At 32.2% G+C, this 24,614-nt stretch overlaps 2 protein-coding genes, 4 long non-coding RNA genes and 1 pseudogene across 7 annotated transcripts; 4 read left to right on the plus strand and 3 right to left on the minus strand.

Annotated features, from left to right (window-relative positions):
• The first annotated feature begins 2,708 nt into the window (after positions 1-2,708).
• Positions 2,709-6,278, plus strand: LOC123214885 (WAT1-related protein At5g64700-like). Its single transcript, XM_044634898.1, has 7 exons — positions 2,709-2,983; positions 3,090-3,152; positions 3,242-3,358; positions 5,028-5,283; positions 5,403-5,561; positions 5,697-5,848; positions 5,960-6,278. The coding sequence occupies exons 1-7, from the start codon at positions 2,808-2,810 to the stop codon at positions 6,111-6,113; spliced, it is 1,077 nt and encodes a 358-aa protein (XP_044490833.1). The 5' UTR covers positions 2,709-2,807; the 3' UTR covers positions 6,114-6,278.
• A 142-nt stretch (positions 6,279-6,420) lies between these two features.
• Positions 6,421-8,106, minus strand: LOC123214893. The gene is made up of 2 exons (XR_006501909.1): positions 7,702-8,106; positions 6,421-7,589 (listed from the first exon to the last, which is right to left on the minus strand). It is a non-coding gene; the product is annotated as an uncharacterized LOC123214893 (long non-coding RNA).
• A 3,640-nt stretch (positions 8,107-11,746) lies between these two features.
• LOC123195435 lies at positions 11,747-12,238 on the plus strand. Its single transcript, XR_006497454.1, has 2 exons — positions 11,747-11,889; positions 11,974-12,238. It is a non-coding gene; the product is annotated as an uncharacterized LOC123195435 (long non-coding RNA).
• A 1,533-nt stretch (positions 12,239-13,771) lies between these two features.
• On the plus strand, positions 13,772-14,704 carry LOC123215479 (floral homeotic protein PMADS 2-like). Its single transcript, XM_044635625.1, has one exon. It carries the CDS (start codon positions 13,772-13,774, stop codon positions 14,702-14,704), a length of 933 nt encoding a protein of 310 aa, XP_044491560.1.
• Positions 14,705-16,247: 1,543 nt separating this feature from the next.
• Positions 16,248-18,925, plus strand: LOC123215550 (annotated as a pseudogene).
• Positions 18,926-19,204: 279 nt separating this feature from the next.
• LOC123193980 lies at positions 19,205-20,000 on the minus strand. The gene is made up of 3 exons (XR_006497184.1): positions 19,954-20,000; positions 19,720-19,776; positions 19,205-19,572 (listed from the first exon to the last, which is right to left on the minus strand). It is a non-coding gene; the product is annotated as an uncharacterized LOC123193980 (long non-coding RNA).
• Positions 20,001-20,439: 439 nt separating this feature from the next.
• Positions 20,440-23,961, minus strand: LOC123193973. 2 transcript variants are annotated; one of them, XR_006497180.1, is made up of 8 exons: positions 23,811-23,961; positions 23,546-23,671; positions 23,157-23,284; positions 22,693-22,934; positions 22,414-22,476; positions 21,716-21,842; positions 21,324-21,461; positions 20,440-20,779 (listed from the first exon to the last, which is right to left on the minus strand). It is a non-coding gene; the product is annotated as an uncharacterized LOC123193973 (long non-coding RNA). The 2 variants fall into 2 exon arrangements; XR_006497183.1 differs by lacking the exon at positions 22,693-22,934.
• Positions 23,962-24,614: the final 653 nt, after the last annotated feature.

Genomic DNA, 24,614 nt, shown 5'->3' on the forward strand with positions numbered 1-24,614 from the left:
AAAATGAGTCAGACTCTTATCTTGAACTGTATATTAATATATGTATATATTTTAGGCAAACCATGAACATTTGTGATCACATTAGATTTCATTTGTTCTTACAAAGATGTGTGCACATATGTTACATTATGTAGTCATATAAATCTCATCTGACACCTAACATTATTTTTTTTCCTGATGCGATTCAATCAAGATGGGACAAGTCTATTGTTTTGATATTTACCGGTGTCAGCTTCATGTGAACCTAATCAGCGTATATAAACTACCCTTTCTTCTTGATTTTGTAACTTGAATATTCATCTTTCGTATATGAAATTTCTGGTTTTAAGTCAAGTTCTTTTTGTTTCATACCGTAGCTCTGCAATGCTTTCTCTTACTTTTTTATTCTCTTAGATTATTGGTAGGTGTACCCTTCTAAACAAATCATGAGACACATTTTTTATTTGAGATTAATTGTTCAAGAAGAGCTTGAAGGGATCTCAACTTAATTGTTCAAGAAGAGCTTGAATTTTATCATAACCAGGAGAATTGGAAGACGAGTGGAATGCTTATGTATGTTTCAAATCAGTGTGTAGCTACTATCAAGAGAGTTTAGAATTAGCTATATGAGCTTGTGAGCTTGTTCATAATCAAACAGAAAAAACGATAAAAAGTTGAACATGTGTGATGGATTATGTATATGGGTTTTGAAATGCTGAAACTGATTCTAAGACAGTTTTATATATAGGATAATTTATCTAATCCTAATTTGTTAATCATATCTACGTGATCCCTAAAATTAGTCATTTATTATAGTACCTTTAAATTAAGGTTATTTTTCTCGTATTAAAGAAAAAACAATATTATGTAATTACATTTTTAAGTACATAATTACATATTTGGATGATGTTTTATCATGTAATTAAGTAACATTTAATCATATAATTATATATTATTTATATACTCATTTATATTCTCAAAGAAAATAAGAATAATCATCTCTACCCACTTTAACATTTGAGTGTAATTAATTTTGCATTTTACTGAAGTTGTAAATAAGATATCTTTAAGTCCAAGTTAAACTCGTTTCTAACTCAATACAATTGAACTACCCATTTTATTCAATATAATATAATTTTTACAGAAGTGGGAAATGAGAACTGATGCCATTGCTGAAGTAACAAGACAGACCAAACAAAGATAAATTAAAATATTAGCAAAAATCATCCTTTTTCCTTTTTGAGAATCACATGGTCTCCAGAATATTAACAAATTAATCATAATCGAGTCGGTGAACATGTAAATAAACAACCCATTAAGTCTCTCTATTGGTCTTGAATGTTTAGCTTCGAATATTTAAAGTTCTTTCTGTGATATGCTTTATTAAACAAGTCATTAATCGCTTTAAGGAGATGTAGTGGACGTTACTAAAGAAGGATATATAGGAACTAAAAGAGAATCCTGTTCCGAGCTCCTATTAAATTATATCTAGAAATATCAAGATTAACGTGAGACTATTTCACTCAAATCCATTAATGAAATTTTAACTTCATATGACACTAGTTTGATTGTGTACACACTTTATGAGCATATGTGAATAATTTAATTACGATTTCGGGTAAAATATTAAACATACAATAAAATATAAAATGAGCAATAAAGTAGAAAGAACAAAACATTTTCATATGGCATAGTTATAATTCTATAAGATCAAATCCAACAAATTTCAATTTCACTATAATGTAATTACAGTGTTAAGCACCAGTGCGCTTTGAGTCTCCCTCTATTCCTTGTAAAGCTTTTTCATTTTGTTTCATTTCATGTTTTTCAGTTACTTTTTTCGTTTGTTATTTTGGTTTTGCGACGTGAAGTATTTGATGGACCATGGTTGAACCCTAAATCATAAACCTATATAAAATTTAACTAAAAGTTGGCGTTCTTGTTAGAAAATTTGGGGGAATGCTAACTTTATAGTGTTCCTGCTAATTTCATAAACTCTAATGAAGTTTTCATAAACCCCTTCATTGTTTAAAATATTTCACTTACCCTTAATATTAATAAAACTTCATGAAAATATTTCCTTTTTTAATACCTACACCCTTAAAAAATACTATTGAAATAAACTTCATAAAACTCTAATATATATTAATATTAATAAAATTAGATAATTGAATAATTTAATCACATTAAATTATTAATAAAAATAAATGTAATGCATTTTAAGATTTTGATTTGCTATATGCGTGTGAGTTTTAAGGTTTACTTCATAGTTTTAACTAAGTACTATATATTAACTACAATTGTTTTATTCCTTGAAAATTGTAATTCAAAAAGGTTTTAACTTTGAAGAGAGGTAAAATCACTACAATATTGGTAAATTTCAGTAACATGACTCAATGAGGTTTTCCTGTAAGTTGTGAATTCACTGCCTTATGGCCGGTAGATGAATCCTTTGAATTATATAGAACTTATATTGTTAATGTAAGATTATCTTTGAAGCAAAAGCAGTATAGAAAAGCATTTGTAAAATTATCTTTGAAGTGCTGCTTTCAAGAAAACAGTTTATAAAAACATTTTTAACAGTTGCATGAAGTGGCAATAGAGATCTCACTTTAAAGCTCGATAAGCAACATATTTGTGGACCCTTGATAGTAAAGCAAACTATGATCTTCACCGCACACGTCCCAAATAGGAGAAAGAAAACATGTAATTTTTTTGTGGCGATTCTCTTCATTTCCCACGGTTTAGTGAACTTATATAAACCTTCGCCATTATTGTTCTTCTAACTTTGAGAGTGAGAGTAGTTTGATCGATCAACAAGAATTAGTATGGATAGATTAAAGAAGCCTTTCTTGACTGTGGTTTCTGTGCAAGCAATTTATGCAGGCATGTTCTTGCTCTCAAAGGCGGCTTTCAATGGCGGCATGAACAATTTTGTCTTCGTCTTCTATAGACAAGCTGCTGCTACTGTTTTCTTAATCCCTCTCTCCTTGTTCATAGAGTGGTAATTAACCAAAACTTCCATGTTAATTATTTATTTAATTTAATTCTTTAAAAATTATGGTTTTTTTTTAAAATCAATTTTGATTCAATTCTTTGTGTTCTGGCAGGAAAACTGCTCCTCCTCTATCATTCGTAACCTTTTGTAAGATTTTTATGCTCTCCTTATTCGGGTATGCACAACCATTTTCCGATAAACATTCATCTTTTTTTTTTTTTGGCAAAATTATTTAACGGGAGCGTTATGTTTATGAGCTTTCAGGATAACTTTGAGCTTGGACTTGTATGGAATTGCTTTGATTTATACTTCTGCAACTTTGGCTGCTGCAACTACAAATTGCCTTCCCGTCATAACTTTCTTCTTGGCTGTTCTTCTCGGGTAAATTAAATTAGATTAAATGAATTTAATTTATGAAGAATGAATTAGTGTCCCACCCAAGGTTTGGCTAAAGCTTTTTCACCCCTAGTTATTATAAATAACACTTTCTCACCCAAAATAAAGCATAAATAACACTTAAGAAGTGAAATTGCTATTGTGTCCTTATTATTTCATTTTTCAAAATTAACATATAACCTTAAATCAACAAAAATAAAAAATAACACTTTAAAAATCCAAATTATATAAAAAACTTTTTATTTCCTTTTCCTTTCACCCTCAACTATTTTCATCTCTTCTTATATATAGAAGTATTTTTGTCGTATAATTGTCTATCAATAGATTAATTGTAAATTTTAAAAATATTGGGTTTTTTCAAATTCAAGGAGTTATTGAAAATTCTAAAAATGTTAGGGATGTTCTAAAAAGTTTCGAAATATTGTCTACTCCTAATAATTTGAAAAATAATAGTTACATCCTAAAAAAATTAAATAAAATGCAACAAATTATGAATGTAAATGTAATGTTACAACCATTGGGATCATATAGTAGTTTCAAAATATATGAAAGTTCAAAAATATTTCAAAGATTGATTAGTGAATGTTTAAACCTTTTAAAGTGTTATATTATCATATTTAAAATATTTGAGTCTAATAGAAAATTTTTACTTTTTAATAATTTTTTTCAAAATTAACAGATAACAAAATTACTATTTTACCTTCGTACTGTTAGTTTTTTAAGTCAAAGTTTAATTTTGGATGCAGAAATTTTATTTATACCAACCAAAGGTGAAAAAGTTTGTTTTTTTTGCCAAACCTTGCAGGGTGGGAAAATGTTATTTAATCATATATGAATTGTCCTGGAAACTGTCATTCCAAATTTTGGTGCAAAGAACCAAATTGTTTCGTGTAGTGATGGTGCATGAATCGTGCGCTTAGATATTCCTTTATGGGCCCGAGAAAATAGTTGGCGTCTTGTTTGTAAGAGAGAAAATATTTTTAGCTCTATTCGCTCACCCTCACACATGAATTGAACACTTTGACTTCAGATAATTGAATTGTTGAGTTTTTAAAGTGTACATTGGTTCATGGGAAGCATCATGTTTGAACTTTTACACTATCTTTCATGTGTTCACCTGTTGCATAAACACATGTAATTTAAATTAAGATTAGAGAGTTTTCCCAAGGGAAATTTTGTGCATAAAGCACTTGTTCGTTGTGTATTAATTAATTGAGAAGACAAGGAATGGTGAGACATCTTATTTGGGAATCAAGAGAAGAGGACAATATTAAACATGGAAAAGAGAAAGGGGAAAATAGTTAGCTGGCCATCTTTCATTATTGGTTGTTAAATAATTATAAATCAAAGTCATCTGCTTGACTCATAACAATGCTTTTAAAAGTTGTTCAGGATAATTAATTTTTAAGATGCATGTGAGTACACATATACACAATATTCACTTGCTAAATTGAACAATAATATTCATGCATGCATATATATATATATATATATATATATATATATAAAAGATATTATTATTTGCATTTCTTTTTATCTTACCTAAAAAAAATTATTAATTCAAGAAGTATATAGAATATCATAAATTTCCCATGAATTTGAAACTTAATCCTCTGCAATTTTCTTAATATGAAAATTAATTTCTGTTTTATAGGATGGAGGCTTTAAAGCTGAGGACAATCCCAGGGTTTGCGAAACTGGTGGGAATATTAATCTGCGGCGGCGGTGCAGCCACTCTGGCCTTTTACAATGGCCCCCACTTCAAAGTTCCATGCCATATTCATATTTTTTATCTCCATAATAGCCATGAAGTTGAGGTTCATTCTCCAAATTCAGGCAAAACTTGGATAAAGGGTTGTTTCCTCATGCTTACTTCCAATATTTGTTGGGGCTTGTGGCTTGTATTGCAGGTAATTTAATTGTTTAATTTGACACCTCTAGCTAGTTGTATGATTAATTATTTATAAAATAACAAAAAAATGGTTCGATTTGATTAATTGATTGATTATTGTATGAAACATGCATGCAGGCTCGTGTGTTGAAAAGCTACCCTTCAAAGCTTCTCTTTACAACTCTCCAATGCTTTATGAGCACAGTTCAGTCTTTCGTGATTGCCATTGTTTTGGTAAGAGACCCTCATGAGTGGGCACTTGGTTGGAATCTTAAACTCCTCGCTGTCGCTTACTGTGTAAGTCTTTCAATCTTCAAATTTAATTTTTCTTTTAAAAAGTATCCAACATTAGACAACACCTCTTCAGATTCGGAGATGATAATTTTCCCAGACGAGTCTTTATGGACGTCTGTATGTGCAAATTTTTGACAGGGAATTGTGGTGACTGGGGTTTCATTTTATTTACAAGCATGGGTTATTGAGAAGAAAGGGCCGGTGTTCTTGGCTATGTCAACCCCCTTAACTTTGATTTTCACCATGATTAGCTCTGTATTTCTTTTATGTGAGATTATTACTTTAGGAAGGTACGTAATTTTTATCAGTCACTTGAATCTATAGATATTTTATGTGATCGATGTAGTTATTAGATTGGTAATTTCATAATCTAATTATCATGTGATTGTTTAATCAAGCAGGATTTTTGGTGGATTATTGCTGATTGCTGGGCTGTATAGTGTATTATGGGGGAAGAGTAAAGAGCAAAAAATATTGGAGGAGATGAGTAGCTTACCAAAAACCCGAGCTGAGAAATTTGCAACTGTGACTCCATCATCACCGTTATTTGTTTAATTTACTTAGTCACGTAATTAATCTTCATTAGCTTTAATTGCTATCATCTTTGAGATATTAGTAAATATTTGGGTTTATCGCAACAATGGGTTCGAACCATTGGGCTTTGATTTAATGTACCCCCCCAAGACAAGTAGAGGTATGCACGATTTTGTGCTTTGAATCAAACTAAAGTAAACCAAAATAAAAATTTAAGGCTTGGATCAATTTGGGCCTATAATTTGTTTTTAAAAATAGACTATGTTAAGATTACAAAAAATAATCATGAATCCCACCACTAAAGCATTTGATCTATTACAAAAAAACATCCCACAAAATTAACCTTGCATTGCAAGAGCCTATAGTAGTAAGGCCTTGTGATGAACATCTTGCCGTCCACTCAACATTTAACACAACATTCTTGCCCAAATGACAACAACTTGTGCAGTTTATCAACACATAGTTGGAGGAAAAGAAAACAAAATTACACAAAGTGAAATCCCACCTGAGTTTCAGGTGGTCTACTGAAGAAACATCAAGCAATATTCTCCTCTAGAGTATAATACTCAGTTGTGCAGTTTATCAACACACAGCCTGTGATTTTCTGCAACCATATTAAGTACTACCACAAGCATCACGCAATATCATAAAACCAGCAAAGTAAGAAATATGTTTAAAATTGGCTATAAAATCATACTAGACCAATAAAGTTTCCAAAATATTGGTGACAAATTGCTGACCGCTGCCATTAATTATTTCAATTGACATCTTTGCCGCAACTTGGAAAACACATGTAAAAGAAGATTCATTTGCCCAAAACTTAATATTTCCTTTCATTTCATTTGGTAAGAGTTTGGTCCGATTGAGATGTTTTGCCAGATCCCTGGTAACAATCTCAACCATCACTACATTGATACTAATTATTTAACCCATCGTCTCAATAACCCCTCTAGTCAACTGTTTAGGCCTCTTTCCATTCTAATACCATCAAAATTTTGTAACTTAAGAATATATTCATTAATCATGAATTAAAGATTTTGAAGGTAAAAGCAATAACAAAGTTGTCAAATTGCAGTACTTCTGATCTCGAAAATTTCTACTAACAAATGAACTGCAAAAAGAATTCCCAAAAAATAAATAAATAAATAAAGGAAGAACAAGAAAAATAATATAAAAAAAGAAAAGAAGGAAACACAAGAACTCTCACTAACTCAAACTCTACTATCCTCAGGTCTTCGTTTCTCTCTAACCATCTTTTTAATTCTCTCATTACAATCCTTCTCTCCTCTCATCTTCTTTCTTCTACTGCTCAAAATATTGGTCATCTACTGCTCCTAATTCCCCCCATTCCATCCCTGTACAAAATTAAATGGACAAAGAAATGAAATTACAGTAAACAAAAGCATATTAAGACCAGAACAAGTGAGGAAAGTCGAGGAGAAATATTCCCAACTAGGAACATTGCTGTCCATCGAAGCCTATCCCTCAACCGTACTCCTGTGCAAGGTTGTTAGTACTTAGAATCATCTCTAGAGAATCAACTAATATAAATTAAGAACAATTTGTTTAAACAATCAGTCATAAAATCATAGCAGACGAATCACATTACCAACATATTGGTTACAAATTGCTGACCCCTGCCATTGTTTAATTCTTCCAATCGGCATCTTTGCTGCAACTCGAAAAGCAAATGTAACAGAAGATTCGTTCACCTAGAATTCAATACGCGATGCCTTTTCGTCTCCTTCAAAAAGGTATTGCTCGAATATTTCACCTCATCTTCATAACTAACCACGCTCTCGCCAAGACCAACAACTCTCTTACTCAAGTGCCTCAACGTTGTCAGGGTTCGAATTCTGGATGTGAATAAAATCCTCCTCGACCCTCGATTCCATGAAGGGAAAATTTAGGTTATTAACGGGGGCAGACGAGGTAAATCTAGTAGAAAATAATATTGAATCCAGTTCGCAGGAGTCAGGGCTAAGTGGCCAAGACCTTCCTAATTACGGAAGAGGGCATTGTGGCTGTAATGAAATGGCCAAACGATTTATTCCCACGCAAGGTATAGTGTAATTCTTTCTCACACCTATTAATTTTAAAAAATTCAAAGTACCACCTATGAGTCAATATATGTTAGAATTTTTATTTATAATTAAAAATAAAATTATCATTTCAAAAATAATATTAAAAAATATATAAAATTCATTAGATTTTCTCCACTAAGATTTAAAAATTGACAACTCCACGTTTACCTAAAATTTTCTAATTTTGAAAACTCATATTTTCCCCCTCCACCAATATAGGGTTTATTTTCTTCATCCCTCCGCCTACCATCTCCAACGTCAAGATCTCCTCTTTTCACCCTAAACCATTGTTATCTTCGTCTCTTCACCTCTCCAACTGGTGCATTTCCATTAAGACAATGCAACAACACAAACTCAATTCTGGAAGTTACTATTTATTTGGCATAACAACAATTTGTCTTCAATTTTTAGCTAATCAAATGACCTCCAAATCATGCAAATTATATATCATTGGAAAAGGCATTCAAAGAGCTTTCTAACGGTATATAATATCAACCACAACTCAATCAACAAGGCATTCAAAACTAGTTTCAACGTTTGCTGGCAAAAATTGAAAATTGCAAAATCACACACTATGAACAATACCCGAGGCATACAACACACATTTATATCTTCACACTTTGGATTTCAAGGGTAACAAGAAAATTAACCAAGGCATAAAGGAAAGTTCCACCAACCTTGGGGTCTTTCACCAAGAATGATTGGATAAAGAAAATGAGAAAAAAAAAAAGCCAACAAGCTTTTTTCAAATTTTCATTTAAGAGCAAAACCAAAACTTTTACAAATAAAGATCCACCCCTTTATATAGGAGGCATGGATGGCAATGATACAATATTTCCCACAAAAGTCAACTAAAATGACATGAATTAAGCTAAGTCATCCATTCTAAACCAAGCCCATACATAGTAAAAAACTAAAGACAAAAGTTAGTTGTTTTTTCCTTAACTTTAGGAATGATGTTTCATAACTAAAATAACTAAATTCTAACTTAGTTCCAATGTAACTAAAACCTAATTTTGGGCTCTTTGGGCTTCTCAAAATGATGCTTGGACGTTTGGGCCATTGATGGACTTTAAAAGTTGCACTTTTGGATCAATTGGAGCAAGCTATTCATTTGGACCTTGGGTGGATGTAATAAGACTATATCCAAAAGTGGTTTTGGACCAAAATTGAAGGTGCAATGCTTCCTTTGGCTTGGGATTTGCTAGAACTTCATTCTTCTTGGCTTCAAAGGTTGCATGGAGACTTAAGGATGGTTTGGAACCCAAAAATGACAATGGAGCCGCGTATACATCACTAGCCAAATCCAGACAAATCTATTTGTTGATGGTGCTAGATGAATAGTTTGGAAGTGTCATCATCAAGACGAATCATCTAGACATCAATATGTCAAGATGAATTGTTTGGATGTCATTGCGTCAAGACAATTCATGTAGACATTGACACATCTAGATGATAACACATCCAAATAATCCTCTAGACGATGATGCATCTAGACGATTCATCTACATTATATGAAAATCATCATCATCAATGAGTGAATTCGTCTAGAGTAGATGAAAATGATCATCATCAATCAGTGAATTTGTATGGATTCGATTTGAGGGGTGAAGAGATAGAAACAATGATGGTTTAGGATGAAAAATGGAGGCTATCAGAGCTGAAGATGGTGGTCAAAGGAGTGAAGAAAAAATCCCTAGGTTTTTTTTTTTTTTTGAGAGGGTGATATGACTTTTTAAAGTTAAAAAACTTTAGACAAAAGTGAAACTGTTAGTTTTTAAAACTTAAGGAGAAAATATAATAAATTTTAGATTTTTTAATAGATTTGACCCTTAACCCTAACTAAAAATTTTAATAGAAATTAGCTCATGGGTGGGACTATGAGTTTTTGAAAGTTGGCGGATGTGAGTTTGACATTACACTATACCTTGGGCAGGAATAAGTCTTTTGGCCTAATGAAATTAAGGTTGTGTTAATAAATAATATACTATTTTAGGGGTGTGTACACTCCGATTTGGTGTGGTTTGAGATATTTTTTGAACCAAACTAAAAAAACAGTTTAAAAGATTTTCAAATCAAACCAAACCATTTTAAGTTTTAAACTAAACCGAAAAAATAAGGTTTGATCTGGTTTGAATTACGATTTAAACTTATTAAAATTATTCACTTCTAAATTTAAATTATTAAATGAAATTAATTGAATTATAGTTTTTAAGAACATAATATACAGGTATAGAATACATAGAAAATATATCTTCAATATACATATAAAGAAAATGACAAAATAAATATTAAAAAAGCAAGTTATATACTTAATTGTTTATTGAAAAATTTTGTTAAATATAGTTATATTTATATATTTTAAAAAATAAACTTTATAGTTTAATTCAATTTTAAATTGTCAAAACTGTAACTCAAACTAAAAACAGTTTTTTAAAAACTTATCAACTCAAACAAAATTATTTTACAAATCAAACAAAACTAAACTGTAATTTTTAAATAGTTTGGTTTTATAGTTTAAATTGAATTATGCACAATCATATATTATTTAAAAAAAAAACAATATGTGGTTTTGTTCCATTTAAAAATTGTTTAAAGTGTAACTTAAATTGTAAACTGAACAATTTTTCAACTTAAACTAAACCGTTTTTTAACCTAAACGAAACAATAAATTTTGTATAGTTTAGTTTGATTTATGGTATGAACTATTTTATATGGGATATAGAAATAAACCCTGAAATTAAAATAAAGGAAATTGGAGATCAGGTTGATATAACCCTTTCTACTCCTAGGATTTCAATTTCAGAAAGGAGGGCAATGGAAGATATTAGACCTAGTGAACCAAGAATCAATATATTAGAAAGGGATAAAGATAGAGCCAATGACTCGAATAAAAAAAGTGTTTCAAGAAACTCCTCTTCTAAAAGGATAATCAATTACAAATCTGTATAAATACCAATATATGAAGATGAAACTTCATTTAAACGAATGATAATGAATCACAAAATTTATTGTCATGCTTTGGTACAAGGAACGATAAATACTTGCATACCATGAAAACACAAAATAGATAATATTTAGGAAAACCCTTTTGATGCAAAAAAGTCATGATGACTCTTCTTGAAGAAATCAAGAAATTTAAAGAGGAACTTTCCCCTTGTTTTGATGAATTACCATTAAAACTATTGGAAAGGAATGACATATTTGCTGAAGTAAAACTGAAGAATCTTGATGACAAAGTCAAAACAGATTCTTGTAGATACTTTCCAGATATTGAAGAGGAATTAAAGAAACAAAGAAAGACTTCTTAAAAAGGGAAAGCGAAAAAGATTTCTTTGGGTCCTAAAATGGAAGATTTAGAAAATTTAATCTCTAATCTTAGAGAATCTAAGATTTAAGATGACCTCTTAGAAGGAATGAAAAATCCATTATACTCTTTTGAAGGATTTCACAGAGAGATTTCCAAGTCTGAATATACACCCACGGCTTATCCTACAAAGATAAAGTCATAATTCATGTCAAGACCGACACTTAGAATGGTGGAAATCCCATCTAGTGGAGGTTTTCTTATAAGAGTTGTGTATAATCCAGAGCCAGGATCAAACATGCAAGAAATTTACACCCTTTGGTGGAGGGTCTAGATGCTGTCCAGGATCTGAACTTGCCAAGGTTGAAGTTGCATTCTTCCTTCACCACCTAGTACAAAATTTCAGGTAGATTTAAAATTGTTGTATTGACTAACAAAATGGATACTATTCTTTATCTGAGCACTGAGCTTAATTTGATTCATTTTATAGATGGGAAAATGAAGAGGAAGACCAACCCATTGCATTTCCTTACGTGGAATTTCAAAGAGGGCTTGTGCTAAATGTGGAACGTTTGTTCGAGGTTGAGAAGAAGCGCCAATAATGCCCCATCCATCATGGTTTGGAATTTTATGGGCTTTTACACTTTCGTTAGTTTGGAGGAAGCTTGGGCTCTTTCTGAGGCCTGCTAAATTGAAAAGATGTTGTAGGCTTTGGTACATAATAATAAATAATAATTGAAACGTCTATGAACTAAATTAAATCTTAATGTCTAATCAATGCTCTCTATGGAGTTAATTTCGATGGCGTGTTGTAGCATCGTCAAAATTTGTTAAAGCTAATACTCTTAGAGACTTACCATACACTGGCATTCTTGGCCAAGGTCTTCCTTAATGTTCTAAATTGTTATTGCCATTTCATGTTTTCTATTCATGTATGTAATTTTTGAATTTTGTATAGGATAGGATATGATAATGATAGTTAAAATTAGTAAAATAATTTTGTTATCCACTCTAATCAATATAATTAAGAGTGCGAGTGAATTAGATATAGAGAAATTTTTAACGTAATTTAATATAAAGAGTTTTAATCCACAATTATATTATTAACGACATCAAAAAAATGTTTCAATATAACATAAAACGAAGCTTTAATCCACCAAAGAGTGTAAATTTAAGCTTCGTTTAGAATCATTCTATCTTCCATTCAAATATGATCATTTCATGATCAAGAAACTTTTTGGTTACATGTTTAAGATGATTAATATGTTCTTCCCTATATAAACAACACAAAAATCAGAGAAGTCAAAGAAAACTTTGTCCATCTTCCTTTAAAATATAGATTGTGTTTGCTTTAGCCCAAATGACAAAACTAACCATTCATATAACCCCTTTGGGCATGTAAATGTTGTTAAAGGTATGTTTTCCGCCAGTTTTGTTGTTAAGTTGTTTATAGTCAATTAACATACAAGCTTTTCCGCTTATTTACTCAGCTTTATTCATAACCATGTAGGTTGGCGAAGAGTGTAAACTATTATTTTCTCATATTAATTCCTCTAATAATAATTCTGGTATTTGCATTTTAAATTTCTTTTCTATATCTAGAGAGTATATGCGAAAATTTGTATTGGCTTTGTCATCAAGAATAATATATTGAATAATGATTAATAACATTGACTAAAAAAATAAAATGAAAAAAATTAATATTGGGTACTTTTCTGAAACTTTTACAAAAAAAATATATAAAAAAGAATATATACATACATACATATATATATATATATATATATATATATATATATATATATATATTGTCTCGCTGCTTTCCTCTTTGTTCAAAATGCAACCAAGTCAAATTAGGATTATGTAAGATTCTAATAGATGCAAGTAATAAAAGTTTGACTCAAAATTAAGTGTATAATTAATAAATTCAATATTTTTTTTATTTCCTTCCATATTTGTTTAAAGAAGTTTTTATGTAATTCTTGGAAACTCATATGACTCCATAGTTATTATTATTACGGAACTTGCTGTAGATCAAATTCACCTTGTTGAAGCCATTACCTTTAAGGTACTTAATCTTGATTATTCTGATAATTTATAGTAAAAACTTGATTGTTGAATGCTCTTGCTTTTATTTTTCCTGTAAATTTCCTTTGTTACTATTAGTGTTTGTTTTAATGCATATCAATAACAAAACAATGTTGAATAGGGTTTTTGTTTTTACCACTATTGTTTGTATGGAGAAACTGTCTCGACAAATTTTCTAAATTGGGTTTGCAGATCAAACAATGGGTCGAGGAAAGTCAACAATAGAACTGATAAAGAAAGAGAAGTGTCGCTTGGTGACTTATCAGAAAAGGAAGAAGGGATTGGAGAAGAAGGTTCAAGAGTTTGTTACTCTCTGTGGAGTTCCTATGTGCATGATAATATACCGGCCGAAGATGAACAATCGCCCTGCAGAGATGGAAACTTTTCCAAAGAAACGAGTGGATTTTCTCAAAGTTTTCGATTCGTTTAGAGAGAAAGCAGTTTTATCCGATCGTGGTGTAAAAACTCTAAACTTGTTTGATTTCTTAACGAATCGGAGGAGAAAACTTGAACAAAAAATTGAGAAAATTCAGAAGGATAATTTGGAAAAGAAGTTCCCATGTGGCTGGAGTGATCTTCTAGAGAATTGTTCCGACGATCAGCTAAGTCTTCTTCTAGCTAAACTTGACACTATTCTTGAAGTCGCTAGAAGAAAAATTGCAGTTTTAAAGGAAGAAAAAACTCGAATAGACGCCTGCAACAATGCTCAGATTTTGTTTCAGAAGAATAATAAAATCGAAGGAGTGGAAATCATTAATAACAGGCAAATTAATCCCCCATATTATCCTTCTAATCAGGCTCTCTCAGTGCGACCGTTGGATCTTAATCCTGTCGATAGTCCCCTGAATTTGATGATGATGAACGGCGGTGATTTATCTCAACTACAAAATAATACCTACCCTCAAGTAGTGAAACCAATGTACTCTGATCCAATGGATGCATTGCTGGTAGAAAATCCTAGACCTTTGAATTTCTTTTATTCAGGTTTGCGGCCATGGCCACCCTATGAGCAATTTCCTGTTGTTCAAAATTACTCTTCTCAAATGCAAGATCAGCTTGACTCTCAGTTCAATCCTGAGTTCCATTTTGACATGAATCAGTTTGGAGCCCATAGCAGGAGAAGAATGCTGTAGACTTGAAGTTCTAGATTTGACGAATTATTGAAATAATATATTCCATAGAGTTTATTTTTATAATTTTAAGGATTCTAGATCAATATTAATTGTTGGATTGTCTTTATTTCATTGTTATTTTGATTGGCATTCTTATGCATAAAATAAAGACAGGATTTTTAAGGTTAAAACTTTGTTTGAATGAATGACGTTGTTTATGGAAATAAATTTATGGAGACATTTGATAAAAAATACATGAAATGTTTTAAATTTATCATCTCTTGAAAAAGGCATCAGCCATTTTGTACAAAATTTTATTCTAATAAAAATGGAAAGTTGCACTAATTTGTAATATACCTTTGTGCATATTTTCATTTGTAATATTCTCCTTAGTGCATATTCATGATCAATAATTCCAAAAGCAACTCTGAAAATTTCAAATTTAGTCTTTGCTAAAGCTTTTGTAAATATATATGCAATTTAATCATTAATAGTAATTCCTTCTAACTTAATTTCTTGGTTTAACACATTCTCTCAACCAAAATGATAATAAATTTCATTATGTTTTTTTTTTTTAAACAAGTCTGATTGTATTCTCATTGTCACAATAAATGTTCACAACATGATGAAAGTATCAAGCCATGAAGAACTATGGCTCTACCCAAAATACTTTGAAACAAATAATTTTATTACACATGTACAGTTTAGAGAAAGAGGGAAGAATGTTGCATTTACAGGCGTACCATTTACTCTCCAACTCACTCTTAGACATGTCACTAGTTTGCTGATATAAAGACTTGGTGACCATTAACTCGTTCAAGCTATAAAAAGTTCTCTGCAAAAGAAAGAAAAATAACCGAATAACTTGCTTTTATACCAAATATAAGGTATGAGATTTAAATTTCACATAGAAAAATATAGGTTTCTGATGTGAGATTTGAAAAACTTTGAATTCTCTAATTTAAATAATTAGTTTTTGTGGTATAATTTTTTCAAAGTCGTCATTATCCCAAAAATAAGGTATGAGTTTCTAATCCTCTTTCAAGTCCCACAAAATAGCAAAACAACATAACCTACCCTCCACAAAAGTTGAAATCCATTTTTGGTCTTAAGAAAGCAACTGCAAGTACATATGATAAGCTTCCATCCTACTGAAACATTCAACTAATAGTGTAAACCAGAAGAACCAAATATTTTTCCCCCAAAGCTTGCGGCAAAAAAAATATGTAAAGGAGGAATATCTAGAACTGTAAGTGCAACATTCCAGGGTTTTCACAATTCATGCATACAAAACATAACAAGATATTTGGTAAGGGGTATACAAGTGACTTTACAAAACAACTGGCAATGTTATAATTTTGTCAAACCTCAAGGGGATAATTGTTATAGTCCTGTTTCTTAAGGGTGTCAAGTAATGCGTAATGCACTTTGGACCATTGGCTGCTAAGGGGAGGGGTTACTCTTAGTGTTATTCCACTAATAAATTAAAAAAAAAACAATAGCATTCTTGGTACCTAGTCCAATTCTACACGAGAATATTCAAGTTCACAGAGAGAAAGAGAGAATGAGCGGAGAAGGGAAGGTGGTGCTTGTAACAGGAGCTTCTGCTTACATAGCTTCATGGTTAGTTAAGCTGTTACTTGAAGATGGTTACACAGTCAAAGCCACTGTTAGTGACCGAGGTAAACTTTCTTTTCTCTCTTGCTTTTGAGTGCTGTTAAGTTGAATCTCTCCAATTTCCACTTCTGGGTACGGTAGTTTTACAGATAAGCTTTCTATTAGATGAAGTGGTAAATCCTTTGGCTGTTTCTGTATCACTCTAGTGTGACCTTGACAGATAAGGTTTCTATTAGATGAAGTGGTAAATCCTTTGACAGATAAGGTTTCTATTAGATGAAGTGGTAATTCTCGGTCTAAAGGTGGAAACAGGTAGTACAAGCTCAGATCAAATCCATAATGTCCCATTCGAATTTAAATTTATTTGAACTTGGTGAACAAGATCACTAAAGGGGTGAATAAAGTTATGGGAAGATCAATTCAAGTCAAGCCAATTTAGATTGGATCCACCCCTAATACTCACAATGTCTTCACCCACTAGTTTGATTTAATTACAAAATAAAACTAAGAATTGGTCTTATTTGCATATGCCACAGATGATCCTAATATAAAACACTTACATGACTTAGACGGAGCTAAAGAAAGACTTGATATGTTGAAAGCAAACTTGTTAGAAGAAGGATTTTTTGATTCTGCAGTTGATGGCTGTGTAGGTGTTTTCCACACAGCATCACCTGAATTTATGACGGCCAATACCTCTCTTTTTCCCTTTTCTTCGTATGCAACAATGAATGCTTCTTTCAACATATTTTGCTTCCATTTTTGAGGCTGAATTGGTTGATCCTGCAGTGAAGGAAACACTGAATGTTCTTATGTCATGTGTAAAAGTTCAGATTGTCAAGAGAGTTGTTATAACATCCTCCATAGCTTCAGTTATATTCAATGGAAAGCGTCTTAACCCTGATGTGGTGGTAGATGAGACCTGGTTTTCAGAACCAGCTTTTTGCAAGGCGTGAAACGTAGAAGTTCTCATTTCCTGATACTGGTTGTTGGAAATCAATTAAAATAGCTTATTTTAATGTGTTTAAACGATTTCCACCTGCTTTTTATAGATTATATAGATATAACCAAAACAACAATTTACAGATTAATCTTAAAAACCTTTGCCTCATAAATATTTTTTTATTCAAAATTCAATTTAAAATTCAATTAAAATGGAAAAACAAAGTCAGCTTTAGTTGATGAAAATTGTCTATTAGTTATAATAAGATATGATATGTGTGTAAAAACTAATTATTTTCTGAAAAATGATAGGTTTCCATCAATAGGAAGTTTGGGCATAAAAAACCTATTAGCGACAGTGGCGCCTTATAACAGTTTATCAAACTTCACACATAATACTGTTCATCATGTCTAGTTACCATTCATCATACCTAGTTACTATTTATCACGTCTAATCATTCCTTATCACACCTAATTACTTTCATTATGTCTAATTATTTTTCATCAAGCATAATCACTGTTCATCAAAGATTTTGGAGTTAAACATTTTCGGCAAAATGTATATTTCTTTGTTAAATCCATATAATCTATAAAAAGTTGGTTGTAGCTATGTGACATTATTATGACATCAACATGATAGTTAGATTAATCAGCCTTTCAATTGAGTTATTGTTCGACACTAACCACCATGTTCAACTTCAAGTTTATTCGGTTCAATGGCTAAAATGGGTTTTAGCTATAATTATAACTAAATTTAACACTAGTTCTTAATCAGACCAATTGGTCCAAACCAAGTTTATAAACATTTCTTTAAATCACAGGATAGAGGAATTTTTGCATAAAGATGCATCTTGATTTAGAATTAACTAGGCTAAGCTTTTACAATTTTTTCTTGATTTTCTTACAGAACTGGCATCCTCTTTCAAAAACCTTAGCAGAAGAAGCAGCTTGGAGATTTGCAGAAGAGATTGGGTTCGACTTGGTTACATTACATCCAGGAGTGGTAATTGGTCCCATCTTACAGTTAACACTTAATTTCTCTGCGGATGTGATTTTCAACATCATATATGGTAAAAATTTGCAACCATTTAAGATTCAGAATGTGATTATATCTTATTTATTCATTAATACTCAACTGTTTTATGCATACATTCATACATATATATATATATATATACATATATATATATATATATACATATATATATATATATATATATATATATATATATATATATATCTGAATTCAGGATCCCAAACATTCCCTAGCCCTTATTCACTTGTTGATGTTAGAGATGTTGCACTTGTACACATTCAAGCTCTTGAGGTGCCCACGGCTAATGGTAAGTATTTGTTGGTTGGTAGAGTCACTCATGTTGCTGAGATTCTGAAGATTTTGCAGGAGAATTACCCATTTTTCAACCTCCTGGAAAAGTATGTTTCAGCGTGATTCCCTTTTCATTCAGTTACTGTCATAAAAAATGTTCGCCTATGTTTAGAATTCACTAGTTTTAGCATAATTATGGCAGATTCAGAGGCAAAGCTGTGAATAATGGGCCAACATTCCAGGTTTCTAAAGAGAGAGCAAAGAGCTTGGGCATCAATTTTATGCCTTGGGAGGTGAGTCTTAGGGACACTGTGGAGTGCCTCAAGGATAAGGGCTTCTTCATTTCTAAGCATTGAAATGGAGACTGATGCGAAGCTTTGAAAAAAAGTGTCTGTGACTAAGCACTACTGAGCAGCAAGCAGCCACAATATTCTTGCAAATCATGCATGGAAGACATTATTAAGTATTCGTATGCGAAAAGAACTATGGCTGAACCCAAACTATTTTGCAAGAAATATTTTATCGCAACATCAACAATTATGTTACATTTACAGACAACCGATGGTTTTCCAACATGTTACTAACTTGCTGCTATACAGTATTAGTAACAATTAACTGAATCAAGATACCTGCAACACAAACAAAACAACCAGATATATGTTCTGCAAACAGAGCATTGTGACCGAAAGGTTAGAATCTGAATTGCTCATCCACGAAATAACATAAACCGCGGAAACACTCACAAATCTGATGTAATGGAACATTTTCCACCAACCACCCAAGCAATTGATATTTTAATTCTATTGTTCTTGGCACCTTAGCATATCACCTAGAGCATAAAGATAAAGGCAGGCCGAACCCAAATGATTGGTGTTGATGAATAATTGCCAAATAACCTCATTTTAAGAATGTAATTGCATGCCCTTTAGTCTACTTTAATTAATTTAGCCCATCCATAACTTCAATACTCTGTCCTGACCACCAGAGGCAACTTTCTCACCATCTGGACTCCAATCAACAGCAAAGACATTTCAAAACAAATAATGAATCATTTATCAGCATGCTGGTTTGGAAAGAATGCATTTTGTTTAACTACTGTGAGTACAAGGGAAGATTTTTTTTTTTTCTGAGGTGAGTTCAGAGTAGATACCTCATCTGCATGGCCCGGGAGGTCTTTTTTCAGCTTCCCTGTCTGGATATCCCGAACCTAGAAATACATGAAATACATAAATTCAACAGCACAAGAATGGCTTTTCAGTTTTTGTCCATGGGAAAGAAACGAAAATTTGCCATTGGCAGAACTTTAGCACTTTGTCAAGTTAGGTTCTGCAAAAAAAGAAAACACAATCTCACTCACTATACAGAAACAATTGTGTAAATTTACCTTCAATGTGGAATCTTTGCAACCACTTAAGAGAAGCCAACTATCTGCAGACCAGCGGTACAGTGGGAAGCAGCATAACCATTAATAGCAGGAATAAATTTATGGATATACAAAAGCATGTAGTACTACCAACCTGATCTGATAAACAGGCCCAACATGGCCTCAAAAAGCAGCAACGAATTTCCCTGTCATATGATTCTGATATGTACCCAAAAAACCAGACAGGCAGTATCTGCTGCGGCTCCTAGCTTTCCTACTGTAAACCTTGGCTGGAGTTTTTCTGGTCTCCTTTAAACTTTGGCTGGAAATTTTCTGAACAGCCTTCCCTTCTCCAGTAGATGTCCACAATTCTCGCCTCAAAAATGCAATAACACAGTATAAGTCTCCTTCACAGACATTCTTTCCAACAAGTTTCTCGACTCCCAAACAGCAATAAAAATGAAAATTAAATAGAGTAGACAGTAGACAAGAGATAAGAGATCAATGGGGAAAGAAGGTATTCATAAACCATATTATATCCATCAACTTTAAGTCATTCATTAAGAAAATAACAAGAAAAAGACATTCACAGGAACAGTAAAGATTAACATAAAATCTGGCTACTTGAGGCTGGTGCTCCCAAATACAAATAGCTTAACAATAATTTTTCTCTCTCAATAGGTGCCGCCCCACACTCTCTTCCCTCTCCTATATACAAATTTCCATCACTCACTCATTCCCTACAATATTAGCTTGCCAGGTGTCATCCAAAGGAGCTGCTACATTTGGCCCACTTCTCTCTCCCTTTTCTCCAGCAGGAATCCTCCTGCCCCTTGCATTTTTTTCTCTGCACACATAAACCTTTGTTATTAGGTTCCCATCACAATCCATAACTTGACAGACTTATCAAATGAGGCACTTGCCACCCATTGCCCATCAGGGGAAAAATAAACATCGTTCACAAGCTGTAACAGCAAACACAATTTAGAAGGCCCATATAAACAGTCAAAAAGCTCATTTTTTAACCAAAAAAAGGCAACTGCTAGTCAATATTTCAGGTTCCCTTGTTTAAAACAGGGGTCCTAGTTATTACACCGTCCACTATGTAGGCAAGAAGCAAATAATTTCGAAAAGCTGGGTGCAAAGAAGAGGTTGATCACTATCTCCAACCTTTTTTTGATGGATGTTACCAAGATCTAGAAAAGCTTGGAAAAGGGAAATGTCAAAGCCACATAAATATGTCAGAAGATCCCTTATATCTAGTCAAAAGCATTCTAGTACTTGAGTAAAAGGTGATAGAAAAAGAAAAGTGTACATTCCACACCCAACAGATAATAGCTTGAAAACTATAATGCAGCCACAAGCAGGAAGTAATATTAAATAATTTGTACCTGTTGATAACCTGTCATACAAGTTTTGGGGTGTTTGCTAACAGCAGGTTCCCAGAGGAACAGGGTAAAATCATTGGATCCTGAAACAAACCTTTCAGGAGCATTCCCTTTCATTTTGTTGTACCTCTTCAGCGCAACCTATGTATACGGATGCGGTATAATGTTTTAGTTCCAATTGCAAAATTCAACAATCATATACACTGATCAAAGAAATTTATATGATACCAAAGTTAATGCATGCTTTTTTAAACAAGCATGTAAAGAACCCAAAGTTGTACTAGTTCACTGACAAAGGTGTCAATCAATTAAAGTCAACAAAACTAGCATGCACATGATAAAACAAAACGATAAATAAAATACCAAGCACAAAGTATAGAAGAGAACAAAATTACAAAAACAAGTAAGTTGCCTTCTTCATTTCCTCAGGAGATGAATACTGTTTGACAGTATGATCAAAAGCTCCCGTCCAAAGAACATATTTGGTGCTCAATGCATGGGTAAAAACCAATGTCCATGACCCTAAATGAGGAACGTATAAAGAGAGACAAAGGTCAATAGAGAGGTCAAAGGATAAAAGAAATTTTAAGCCTCAAAATGTTGATATTAAATTATGAATTATAAAATCACAGTTCATTCATTAATTTAACAGATATTTTGCGTAAAGTCAGAGGTACTGTGTCTAGTTTGTTTTCTGAATACATAGTACTTAGATCATACATGATTATAACTTAAGAAGAATAGTTTTTTATTTCAAAATTTTAAAAATAAAAAGAGACAGAGACAGAAGAGAGATGGGAGAATACTTGATTCCTCAACAGGTGGCTATCTAAAGAGAATATTAGCGCAAAGTTACATAAGAGACAGAAAGCTCAATCAAGAACAGAAAGTTTTACATACGGCACTACAAAGATGACATTATCTATCCTTCAAGGCACAGCATTAGGAAAGACTAATACCTACAGATGGATGTATGTAATGTAACAAAAAATAAGTATAAAAATAAAAAAATAAAACCTATAGATATAATTGTAATTTGAACCAGACAGATTAAGGAACGGAAATAGGGGAATGCATAAACCAAAAGATATACCTTCGGTTCACAAATCAGTTTCCTTGTGTGGTTTCCCAGACTTTTATAGTACAATCCTGAGAGCTGCAAAAGTTAAGATGAGATCTAAGTACAAAATATTGAACAGAAAACAGATTGTAGCTGTAAACAATGAAGTAAATTGCTACAGGGTGGTGACAGTCAATCAACTAGTGCTGATACAGAACTTCCAGGGTAAAACTATGACAATTTTGTTACAAATGAGGTTATAAAATTATTAGTTCACTATGAGTTCAAATAAATCAGTATATGGTGTCTTACAAGGAAAAAATTGTTTAATCACAGTTCTAAGAATATAAGAAAGGTCCACCCTGTGTATATCACTTCCCACCCCATTTCACACAAGTCACTGCAAGTGTATGGCCATTAAGACAAATAACACATTTCCTCAAAGTAATGTCCCATGTGCATGCATCCCCGTCTTTGCTAGAACTTAGAAAGCAAATTGGAGAATTCAAGTGGATTGGTTCCCAAGAGATACCAGTAATCCATTTCTTGTGACCCTAGAAATAACAGATTTAAAATGTCAGCATTTCAGAGAAGCTTTTGTCAATCAATACAGTCAATAATAGATGCACAACTTTCTGTGGTCCGTCAACACAAACAATTCTAGCATTCAAATCAATTGCACTAAAAAGGAAACTCAACCATCTAACCACATACAAGTACAACAGAATTCTGTGGGATAAGAGAGGAATTAAGACTTTCTAGTACAAAGACTTTACAGTGAGTGGATTGCCTCATGGCTTTCCTGTCTCTGGATCCCAACATTTAAGTTCTCTAGCCTTGCTTCCACTCATAAGATGCTTTCCATCGGGTGACCACACTATACAAAGGACCCAATTCTCGTGTCCTGTAGAAAAGTAAAAGTTCTAGTAGTTAAGCAAATGTATTGGAAGTAATATTAGTACCAATAGAGGTCAACAAATCCAATTCTTTAATCTAGTGAACAATTTACAAGTTGTAGGAACAAATCTTCATAGAACGTGTTTAAAGACAAATCATCACTAATACCTAAACTTGTGATCAGTACATTCATTAAGTGCGTACACAGAAACTTTAAGGTAACCAATAGACAGTAAGCAATAGTTTATGAGAGTTTCATTTTCCCAACCTGTGGATATGTACATTGGTGTCTGGGAATTGAGGTCTCATATTCGAACGGTGGTATCACCCGAACCACTTGCCAATTGTCGCCCGTAAGGACTAAAAGTTACAGAAAGCACAGCTTCCGTGTGACCTACAGTATTCCAGACATTTCCACGATTGAGAATAAAAATTCTGTAATACTAAACCACATGCTAGAGAAAACTAACTCATTCAACAACTCAATTCAGAGGAACTAGCAATATGACAAAAGTTCCCCAAAGCATTCCCACCAGGGGCAGACGGAGTCATGAACCATCGGTTTGCATCATTACAGTGATTAGTGATACAGGTAAAACCAAAAAGCCGGCACATAGTGATAGTCACAACTTGAACTTGTGGATGCTTTACTTTATCGTTTGGATTCTAAACGATCATCTTCATTGGTTCAAGCTAGGTCGCACGGAAACGGAAACGGAAACGTGGAAACGTATTTTCTTAAAAAAATTGGAAACGAAAACGTGGAGAAATGTGTAAATATAAAAAATATAGAGTTTTTTTTATAAATATGAATTTTTTATAAAAAATACAAAAACCTATATTTTAATTAAAAAAATACAACAATTGATTTTTTCTAACCAATTTAAAATAACATATAACAAAATAATTTTATACCAAAAATAAATTACAAATTCAAGTTCTTGAAACATGTATGTATAAATTAAATCAATACTTATATATTCATCTTTTAAAATGAAAAATAAATATGTATATAAATCAATATATTTTTATCAAAATATATTGAATGTTATCCTATTTTCATAGAGAATGAATGTTTCCAGTGATAATCTCGAGGACAAGCAGAAAGAAAATTCTGTTTCAAAGATGTTTTTTTATATTCTTTCATTTTTACCAATTCCTATAACATTCATTCTCTTTGAAAAACATACATTGTTCCATAATTAGCTTTTTTATGCTTTCTTAGTGAGTTTCTCTGCTAATATCCAATATTATATATGCTGCCAAAATTTACATTTTTTTTGCTGGAACAAATTAATTTATTGAGACACCCAGCAGAAGAAGAAGACACCCAGGAC

This window comes from Mangifera indica, chromosome 1, assembly GCF_011075055.1.
Source record: "Mangifera indica cultivar Alphonso chromosome 1, CATAS_Mindica_2.1, whole genome shotgun sequence".
In the NCBI taxonomy this organism is placed as follows: domain Eukaryota; kingdom Viridiplantae; phylum Streptophyta; class Magnoliopsida; order Sapindales; family Anacardiaceae; genus Mangifera; species Mangifera indica.

Excerpts from the sequence above, each read along its gene's own strand:
- LOC123214885 (XM_044634898.1), top strand. The coding sequence starts at position 2,808 with ATGGATAGATTAAAGAAGCCTTTCTTGACTGTGGTTTCTGTGCAAGCA. Across the intron at positions 2,984-3,089 it reads CTCTCCTTGTTCATAGAGTG|GAAAACTGCTCCTCCTCTAT; the intron begins GTAATTAACCAA and ends GTGTTCTGGCAG. Across the intron at positions 3,153-3,241 it reads TTTATGCTCTCCTTATTCGG|GATAACTTTGAGCTTGGACT; the intron begins GTATGCACAACC and ends ATGAGCTTTCAG.
- LOC123215479 (XM_044635625.1), top strand. The coding sequence starts at position 13,772 with ATGGGTCGAGGAAAGTCAACAATAGAACTGATAAAGAAAGAGAAGTGT.